The 11,227-nt window shown below is 30.3% G+C and overlaps 2 protein-coding genes across 2 annotated transcripts; both read left to right on the plus strand.

The window, feature by feature from the left end:
* Positions 1-2,889: 2,889 nt before the first annotated feature.
* LOC110715463 lies at positions 2,890-3,339 on the plus strand. The gene has a single exon (XM_021894044.1). It carries the CDS (start codon positions 2,890-2,892, stop codon positions 3,337-3,339), a length of 450 nt encoding a protein of 149 aa, XP_021749736.1.
* A 7,288-nt stretch (positions 3,340-10,627) lies between these two features.
* On the plus strand, positions 10,628-11,227 carry LOC110715464. The gene has a single exon (XM_021894045.1). The coding sequence runs from the start codon at positions 10,628-10,630 to the stop codon at positions 11,225-11,227; it is 600 nt and encodes a 199-aa protein (XP_021749737.1).

Raw genomic sequence — 11,227 nt, forward strand, 5'->3', positions numbered from 1 at the left:
GCCAATACCTACAGAAAGATGTTAGTTCAACAGATAAAAGAGTAAAGGGATAAAATGCGTCGATTCGTGAAAATGTTAGTTCCAATTCAATTTGAACCAGAATACTTAATGCCATTAAAGGTCCCAAACCATGGGCCTAGCAATATACTCAAGCCATTAGAGATCCCAAACCGTGAACCTGGTTCTGATACTATGTTAAATACGGGTCTGGGATGCACTAAGAGAGAGAGAGAGAGAGAGAGAGAGCGAGCGAGAGAGATAGAGAGTCCTCTTCATAAGACCAAAGCAAGGTCCATCCCAAAACGATATGGCAATAGGAGGAGTAGCTCCTTAACCTTGTAAAGTGCTTAACTCTCTCTTCTTCAACCAATGTGGGAGACTTACATGTGATGATACTTGGGAGGTTTATTCTTCAGCACTCCCCCTCACATGTAAGGTTCTTTTTAACTTTGTTTCATGTGATTTTTTGGGCTAGAGTGCTTCTTCACTCCCCCTCACATGGACCAATTCTTGGCCCAGTGAACTTTAACCATTGAAGGTCCCATATCGAATCTAGCTCTGATACCATGTTAAATACGGGTTTGTGCCGCACCCGTAAACCAAGAGAGAGAATACACTTCACAAGTCCAATTCAAGGAGGTTCCATCCCAAAATCATATGGCTATAGGAGGAGTAGCCCCTTAGCCTTAAAAAGTTTTTAACTCTATCTTCTTTTATCAATGTGGGAACTCTTACATGTGCTATTTGGTGGGATATACTTCAAAATATATGCTCTGCTAAGAGTTACATGATTGTTTTTCTTCTACTCAATAATGACTAGTTTTTATTGATAAAAAAAAAAAAAAAAAAAAAAAAAAAAAAAAAAAAAAAAAAATCTCTCCGTGGACCCTTGTTTTGAAAGTGAAAGAACACAACCCATAAAATAAAGAAAGATATAGAGTACACTCACTCACTTAGTCACTTTAACTAATACACTAACTCACTAAGTGGTAGTACTTAAAAGAAGAAAACAGCCAAAAACAATGGCTAAAATACAAATGCATCTTTGTCCCTTCTTACTATTCACTTCTTGCCACCTTACCCTCAATCAACCTCAAGATTCCAGGATCAAACATAGCTAAGGCTTGGATCTGTGGAAGATCCATCTACTAGTGGATGATGCACGTCAAGAGATTGCTAGATTACTTTATTGAGACTTTTTCTCGCCACATGTATAGGGAAGCCAATCGTGCAATAAATTATGTTACAGTCTTAGGTTATCATTGAGGTATTTATCCGGATATAGCTATTTATAATAGAACTCCATGTATCTTTAGATATTGTTCTTATTTTGACTTTTAAATTGTTTACTACAAGACAATCACCGTCAAATTAAGAACAACGTGTTTCTTTAAACTTCTTGATATTACTTAAGCTAATTGAAGAAAACAACATTAAAATTATTTACAACTCATGTATATGAGAGCTTATTACAACATGACATTGATGACATGCAACTTATTCTTAATCAAGATACGGAGTAATATTTTAACAGAACATATTTCTTCCAATTCGATATTTTATGTTATTGTTGGCTTGGATTCTTAGATTGAGTAAATAATTAAAGTTTAATGATCCCCGATCCAAAGTTTTCCTCTCTTTATGTGCTGCATAAATAAATTAGATTATGAGTTGTCAAGCAATGTATGACCATTAATTAATCACTAATATATACACAAACTAATAATTAACACTTACAAAATTAAATCATTTGAATGGATAAGTGGATAAATGGATAATATGGCTACTGTATATCTGTATGAGTGAATAATTGAGGGAACTTTACTGGTCGTTTATCTGTTTAAGCATTAATCATTTTGTGGGGAAGACTTCCTAAAACACCACATAATCTTCTTTACACTTGTCTACCTTTCTTAGAATTCAATGGAAAAAATACTTAACAGTGCAATGAAGTACAATACATAAGAGAATATACATTAAAATTATAAAGTATATTTATTTTATTCATATGGCTCTTATTCATTGGTGCCACATAAGATGTGACTCATCATATTTTTTTTTACTATCCTGTTAAAAATTTAGTACGATGTTAATTATATGGAATAAAAATTTATTCATATGGCTCTATATAAAGTTTGCATCCCTAACTGACATAGTACTACGATACCCTTGTTTTGAATAAGAAAGATATAGTAGGGATCCTTAATTACTATTTGTTAGTTGAATTAATGACAATTTATTAGGTATCAGATCTTGGTAAAGAGAATTGAAGCAATAATCCACCTATTCAATCTAGCTGATCTATTTTGCCGCTACACTAAGTACTCATAGAGCATTCCTAGATTTACAAATGGCTCCAATCCTAGCTAATGAAGAAAGCAATGAATATAGAAGCATTTATGTATACATAAATTGAAGTCACATTAAATGACAATTAGCAAATTAGGCTAAAAAAGTGTACGTACCCATATGTTGTCCAGAAGAACCCCATCAATAATTTCATCCTAAAATCTACACACCAAACATAGTATAACAAAATAAAGAATAAATTTATTGCAAAAGCTAAAGTTAAAAATTGAAAGGACATAAACAAAACTTTTTTGCCTAAAAGTCATGTAGATGGTGGCCTGCCTTGATTAAATTATTCATGCACTGCTACTAATTAATATAATTGGGAGCTCCATTAATATAAAGTTTCCACTCATAAAACCTTAGTCTTAAGCTTCAACTCTTGCTAGCTCAATTCCTTAGCTATAAATACACCTTCCACCATTTCTTTTTTCACCACACCAAAAACATCTCTTAATTAGTCTCTCAATAATACAACATTCTCATCACAAACTTAGCTACTAGCTTACTACTAGCTAATCCAATAATAATCTAGGAAAGATGGAGCAAAACCTACCAATAATCACAAAAAAGCTGTATAACATGGTTAAACTATCCATCTTAATGCTAAGTAAAGGTATTTCCAAGAAGAAATTACTCTTGGACCTCAACTTGATGATGAAGAGAGGTAAAAAGACCTTTACCATTGGCAAAGTCTCCACCACACAAGAGTACAAGTTCAATTGCAAAAACACAACCTTATACCATCACTACTACTACTACTACTCGCCCTCACCATGTTTGGAAGATACCGATGAATCGGAATCTATTAACAAGGTACTAGACGCTATTATCTCTAGTAAAGGTAGTAACCCTCGGAATCTAAGGCTAACAGACTCTCCATTTCCTTCACAAAATGAACAAAGTATTCGTGATGAACGTGTGGATGACGCAGCTGAGGAGTTTATTCAGAGGTTTTACTCGCAGCTCAAGGAGCAAAGTTGTTGCTAGAGTACTAGTTGTTAACATGCATTATGCTGCGGAAAAATTAGTTAAAGATAGTATGAAATACACAAACATATAAGTACGAATTAACGTAATACAATTTAGAAAACTGTGATGCTTAATATGTGCGTCCGTTTTCTAAAATATGATGCTATCCGTTGTATATGAAGTTTTCTAGAACTTATATATGTACTTTGGACAGGCTAATTCCTTTTTGAATGTATAAACTATGCGTACTTATATTAGAAATTTCATGTTATTTGTTATAATTCATGTGTAATATGTTGGGATTGACAGTGACCAACTGAAGACCATAGTGTTATACTTCATATATGAGCATGAGCCACACCAATTCAAGCAAGAGGTGAAAAAATACACTTTACAAAGCAAATGGATTGTAAAATCGTACTCCCTATATGATAATAAGGGGAGTTACCTTTTAACCTTGGAAAATGATCGAATACCCCTGATGTTCCATAGGCATAGTATGTCAACAAATAGTGTGCCAACCCATTTTTTTCAATGTCGCATAAGTTAGACTCTTGAACTGAAGTAACATATTTTACCATGATGAAAACTACAAATTAAATCTATCTTTTCATTTTTGACAAATACTGACTTTGCAGCCAACCAAATATGTAGAAGTAATTCACAAATGTTTCTTGCATGTTTTACCAATTTAAAAAGTCAATAGTCAAAATACGATGATAATAAAGACCAGTCAAAAGTCATTTATCAAACATATTCTAGTTGGTCCTTCAAAAGAAAAAAAAAAAAAAAAAAAAAAAAAAAAAAAAAAAAAAAAAAAAAACCATCTAAATGATGTTTTATTTCTTAAACTCTCTCTTAGAATATAAGAACCCTAATTACTACTATGAAACACCATTTGCAAACAAGCTTATAATCAATGAAATCGCGGCCACAAATATATAACCTAAATTGAATCCTATGATGTAGGAGAAAGAAAAGCTCTATTAACTTTACCTCCATGATAAGGACCATGACTTTCGTTAATAAAGATGATCGAGTTGTCTATTTGGACTAACAATTTAACCAAAATTGGCAACACCTTTACACCTTTGGACCACAACCATGGAGACCATCACACTTTGTTTCCTCGCCCAAGGAACACGACCTCAAAACCCAATACCAAAGCAAAGTCTTAGCTTAGTTCGTATCTCTACTTCATACCACACATAAAAATATTGTTAAATAATACCCTTCACTTTATTATTTTTTTTCACGTATCAATTAAATATCTCATATTTTGGCCCTGGCCCCATCTATCTATGTGAGTTTGTGATTGATTATTTTGATTTTGATTTCCATAGCTTATATGGTATGTATCAAATTATCGATCAATCACAAAATCAAGAACGAATATATGTAGCTCAATCTTTATCTAGTTACTTACTATACGCGACATATTCATAATGGTCACACCAATTAATATGATCAGTGTATCTACTTTGGTGACTAGTTAGTTGTATGGGATATGAGAATGTCACATTGACATTCAACATGATTAACCTAGCATATCTTTAGGTTACGAGAGCTGCTACACATACACTTGGTGTATGTGGGCCAAACATATACTTTCAATAAAAATACGACACCCCACCATCTACCAAATAAAAAGAGAGGGAAATTATGGGGGAAAAATTTCAGACATTTACCGCCAAACTGAAATCTTAGGCGGGAAAAATGATTTGGCGCTAATGGTAAAAGATTGTGGGTCCTACCTTTTCCACCCACTTTCATCTTTAATTTATAAAATAAAATAAATAAAAATAAAATATCTCAAAGGAAGCCATTAACATGACATCTTTTCCAGCCAAGTTTTTTTTATTTTTTTATTTTATTTTTTAAAATAAAATCACTGTGTTCAACAATATATTTCTTATTTGTAATGTTCAAGATCCTATTGTTCAATATTTCATTCTCCACACTCCATCTACAGTAAAGCATGTTTTATGTAATGTTATTAAATCAATGAACTATAATGTTGTAATTTCAATTTTTATTGTTATCGTTTTTTTATAGTCCGACAATAATCTTTGTGGTTGTTTAATTTGAATCTTACAAATATTTTGTGTTATTTAAATCAAATGATCTGGTTTTGATAAACTTCTGGAATTGTACAATTCTAGTTAAAATTCACTATTTTGGTTCGACAAAGAAGAAGAATCGAGTTCTACGTGATGTTAAAATGTTTATATTAATTTAATAACAAATATAATTTTTAAGTATCTTGAATACTATATATTAGTAACTTGATAATGACACCTATATTATCTGTAGTATAATATCTAGAGTTACTAAACAAATGATGGAAATAAAATTCAAATACATTCCACAAAAAAAAGGCACTTATAATTAACAAAGATAAGATTCGAACTCGGGACCTAAATGCATGGAATATGGTTTATACATTGCACTTGTAACCAAGATTACAGGATATTCATCATGTTAACAAATTTCTGCGTTAAATACTTATAAAACACATCGCTGTTATTTGCGAACTATAATACAGGTTTTCAATACTATTTAAATTCATACTGTTACCAAATAACAAACAAACTTACAAGAATATAATTGAAAATTATATTATTGCCAATAATTTGTTTTAATTTCAATTTTAATTATCATAGTAATGGACTACAAATATTTCAAAGATTGAAAAGCATGATGTCTTAATTTCATTTATCATAGTAATTAATGGAGTTCAAAACCTTGATGAAATTCAAACACATTATGATAATTGTCGAATTGTGACACGATATTTCCCCCTGTCAAGCTACCTTTGCCCAAGTATATCCACCGTAAAATTAAACCGTGAAATACCTAATATTTGATTAACCATCCAATACCATCGGTAATAATAAAGTTGGAGGGTTCAAATTAAATAGTGAAGGTTTAAAATCGTTTATGAAATTAACAATTGTAATTTTAAAAGTAGTTATCATTTACTAATAAATGTGACTATACAAAACTTTTTTATACTTTGTTACATCTTGCAAGGAGGTGTATCAATTTTTTCCTTGAGTGAAGGAGAATCCAAATTTTAACAATAAATCATTCATTCACTATTCGTTAGCATTATTAATATGATGTTATTACTAACCTTAATAAGACACGTACAATAAATCCATAAGGGGTACCTCATAAATTTAAAAGGTAGAGATAAAATTATTAACTATCTATCAATTGTTTAACCAAATATGTATGTGTATATATATATATATTTACAATGTAATGACAAAACTCAAGTAAAAGGGCTAAAAGTAAGGTGTGAAGAGTTATAATCAAATAGTGGAGGGTTACAATAAAAATAACTGCAATTCATACAAAAATTATTAACTACTAATAAATATAGAACATTGTCAAAAATGATATAAACGAAGTAAATTTTTTACAAATATAAAGAGATCTCTTACTAGTCTTTATTTTATTATCATTTTCCATCTTCATTAGCATAAATTATATGATCTAGAATATTTTTAATACAACGTCGTTATTTGCAAACTATTATATAGGGTTCCAATATTATTAAAATACATATTGTTACTAAAAATATTTTGACAGTAATTACATATATTTGATTCGAGTAAAAAAAAAATCACACTTATAGCGAACACATGATTCGAGCCCAGAACCTATATGCATGGAGCTCGTATTAACTAATCAAAGTTGTAACCAAAATTGCGGGATATTCACTATGTTAACAAATATATTTTTAAAATACTTATAGTACACATCATTGTTATTTGCAAACTATCATACATGTTTCCAATGCTATTTAAATTCGTACTGTTACCAATTGACAAACAAACTTACAATCGTTTCGTTAATAATATAATTGAAAATTATTGCCCATAAAATATTTTTATTTCAATTTGAATTATCATAGTAATGGACATCAAATGTTTCAAAGTTTGAAAAGTATGATCTCTTTATTTCAATTAACATAGTAATTAATAATAGACTACAAAAGCATGTTGTCTTTATTTCAATTAACATAATCCATAAGGGGTATCTCATACTTTTTAAAAGGTAAGGATAAAATTAGTAACTATCGATCAATTGTTTAACCAAATACGTACATAATTATACAAAAATATATATATTTACAATGTAATGTCAAAAACTCAAGTTAGAGGGCTATTTTATTTTTATTTTTTTTTTTGACAAGAAGAAGAATATTATCATTAATAAATAGCCATACGGCATCTACAACAATAATAAAGATTTGTAAACCACAGATCTAGAGAAAATAACGTAACTTTTACAATCAAAATCATAACTAATTTGCATATCGGACATAGCTCACACTCCACCGCTTCAAGCTTGACGCGAGTAGTGATTTTCGATGTCTTTGTATCTTTCCAAGTAGAGACCTTCGCAATCTGCGCTGATGTTTTGATCGTAAAGTTGATGACGAACCCTAAACCCATATGAATCCAAATCACCTTCTCAATTATTATTAAAACCCTAAAAATAAAATTCTCATCCATAGATGAGAATCAAAATCCCAAAAATTTGGGAAAAACCCAAAAAATTAGGACAGACTCTTACAAAGGGAAAGAACAAAACAAAGCAAAACAAATCAAATAATAAAAAAAACAAATTAAATTGAAGAAAAGGATTGGAAATAGTCTAATTTTCGAAGAAATTACACTATTTCCGGCCTAAACGGCCAAGAAAATTAAAATCCTAAAGAGAGGAGAGAGAAGAGAGAAAAGAGAGTAGAGGGATAGAGGGCTAAAAGTTAGTTATGAAGGGTTATAACTAAATAGTGGAGGGTTACAATAAAAGCAAATTTAATTCATATAAAAGATTATCAACTACTAATAAATACAAAATATTTTCAAAAATGAAATAAATGAAGTAAAAGTTTTTACAATATATACACTTTCTTTACTTTTTGTAAGGAAATCTCTAAATATAGGATATCTCTTATAAGCTTGTTTTACATATAGCCCTAAGGGTCATCTATGTCAATTTTTGTTAATAAATTAAGGTATGTGTAATGTCTATCCTTAACATTGATAGTATATTATTCTGATTAATTTTTTTTATTATTTTTTTATCTTTTTATAAAATTGCGTATGCGGTCTTTTTATTATTCTTTTTAATTTGGTTTTTGGTATTTATTTGTATTTTTTTGTGTTAATATTGTATCATAGAATAAAATACAAATATAAAATCAACAATCTCTCAAATTTCTATATTTAATATTTCATTGTTGAAAATTATCTTATATGTTTTTGGTTAAAAAATGATTATTGCTTTTGTTTCTTGAATTGATATTGTAATTAAATGTGTGAAATTTTCTTACATTTAGTAATATGTTCCACATAAACATAGTAACTACAAAATATTTATATGTAACAGATATTGAAATATAAGTAGTATAAAATCTAAATTAGTAACAACGAATCCCTTATATCGAACTTAAAATTTGTGTTTAATCAGTTATTGGGATATATAGAAGAGATCCATGTTTTATGATTGTGATTACTACAACTTTTATATTGTGTTAGTAAAAATAAACTAACTTATCAAACATTTATGTTGATGATAGGAGAAAACCGAAGAACATTGGAATTAACGATTTGTCATTTTTCTTCAACGAAATATTATGTTTTAATTATGGAAAACGCCAAGTTCGATTAACGTATTAGCTAGGTTGAAGTGAAACAAATCATATAATGGAAAACCCCAAGTTTAATTATCTACAGTGTTAAATATTAAAAATTCACATTCATCTATAAATATTAAAATTAAACACTAGAATAATAAAAATAAAAATAGTAATCGGCGAAATAGATCTCCAAATTGTTGTTACACATGCAATTCTCCAGTTTAATTCGGATCACCCATCATTTTGCCAGGGGTAATTCTCCATTTTAATTACATTTCTTCAATACTGGAATTAAACTCCAATTTCGTGATTACGAACCCTAGAAATTATTAGGGATTTCAAGGGATGTGAAAAGAAAATAAAATAAAGAAATTATTAAAAATATGGAGCAAATTGTGTACACAAATCCAGAATATTGAAGATTAAAAACATGTAAATTATTTTCACAAACAAATCTGGGAACAAAATTATAGAAGAATAGATGAACATTATGAAGAACAATGGAGGAAAGAGAAGAACCATATAAATTGGGGATTTGTGAAACGAAAATTTAAAAAAAAAAATCGTAAAAAAAAATCAAATTGATTCCATAAATTCATAATATTAAAATTTTTGACATGTAAAGTATTTTATAAACCAAATTTGGATAAAAAAATTAAAAAAAAATAGGAACATGAAGAACAAGAAGAATGGAGGAAAGAGGAGAGAGAAGAGAGAAAATTAGACCCAAAAGAAGCTGGTTGAAATGAGAGAGTGGGGTGGTTGGGAAGAGTGAGTCCAAGTTTATTTGAAATTTGAAAATAAAATTTCAAATGAAAATTCAAATTTTTGTTTTTATTGACTCAAATGAACAACCAATGAAAAGATGACACATCACTGCTGTATGTCTGGCTCACATACACTTAGTGTATGTGTAGCCTTAGCCTTGGGTTACAAACTAAAAAGATACCTCGAAACAATCGCGTTGTCTCAACCACTAGACAAGAGCTAGATAAAGGCAATTACATTCCGGCCACTTGATCCTATACCTTGATGTGTCATATATATACATACCTTCCAATTCATTAATTACAAGCTTACATCATACATTTAAGATCTTGATTAATGTGTGTTAGAACTCATTTAACATACATACATAACATACAAAAAATTAGTACTCAAAGTTAAATCAACTTAAATAACAAGTTTTCACCGTAACAAACTATTCTCAAATTAATTTGTACACATCCTTAAACAAGACACAAGAAGTAATTACGTACAATTATTATACGAACTACTATTATTGGACTAAAAAGGCTGTTACAGCACAATGAATTATCACACCCTCCATTTGCAAAACAATTCATTACGTTAAACATGTCAATATTAAAATATCAATTTATGAATTAATTAATATTATTCAATAAAGTTAGAAAAAGTAGAAATGTTGTAAGTTAAGAAATACAAGTATGAAACTTCATACTCACCTCCCACAAACAGAAGTACTCAATATTTTAACATGTCCTAATCAACATTTTCTTCCTATATATATAACCTCTTCCAATTTCATTCTCTTCATAACAAAATTAAAGCCTTCTCTTCTTAACTCTTTTTTCTCTCCTAAAATATTCATAAACACTTAAGCCAGAAAAACAAATTTCTCTATTAAAAATGGAACCCAAAATAGAAAGCATAACAAGAAAAATATGGAAAATAGTGAGTGTGGCTATTTTCATGATAAAGAAAGGCTTAAGCAAGAAGAAGTTACTCATGGATCTCAACTTTATGATGAAACGTGGCAAAATTGCCGGTAAAAAAGCCCTAGGAAACCTTATGTTCCACCACAACACTCAGGGCGGCGTTGGTGGGCAGTCTAACCTCACCAACGACGCCCGGGAGTACGAGTTTAGTTGTAGTGACACACCCTTATACCGTCACTACTTCACCAACAAAAGAAAAAATCAACGTCACCAAATAAATGACCAATATTACATGCCCTACCCTTTAACCTTGGAAGATGGTCAAAATGTTAACCTAGAGGATTTTAACAGCGTGCTAGAAATGATGTTACGTAATGAAGAGGCTGGTGGTGGTCTTTCGGCCCCTTCGCCGGCTTTGCCCGGTCTAGGATTTGGACGGAGCCCTACGGTCCGGCAGCTAAGGATAACGGACTCGCCGTTTCCGGTGCAAAATGTGGAGGAGGACAAGCATGTAGATCAAGCTGCTGAAGATTTTATTAAAAATTTCTATTCACAACTTAAGCTGCAATAA

Source organism: Chenopodium quinoa, unplaced genomic scaffold, assembly GCF_001683475.1.
Source record: "Chenopodium quinoa cultivar QQ74 unplaced genomic scaffold, ASM168347v1, whole genome shotgun sequence".
NCBI classification, from domain to species: domain Eukaryota; kingdom Viridiplantae; phylum Streptophyta; class Magnoliopsida; order Caryophyllales; family Amaranthaceae; genus Chenopodium; species Chenopodium quinoa.

Coding starts and splice junctions, on each gene's coding strand:
- LOC110715463 (XM_021894044.1), top strand. CDS start 2,890: ATGGAGCAAAACCTACCAATAATCACAAAAAAGCTGTATAACATGGTT.
- LOC110715464 (XM_021894045.1), top strand. CDS start 10,628: ATGGAACCCAAAATAGAAAGCATAACAAGAAAAATATGGAAAATAGTG.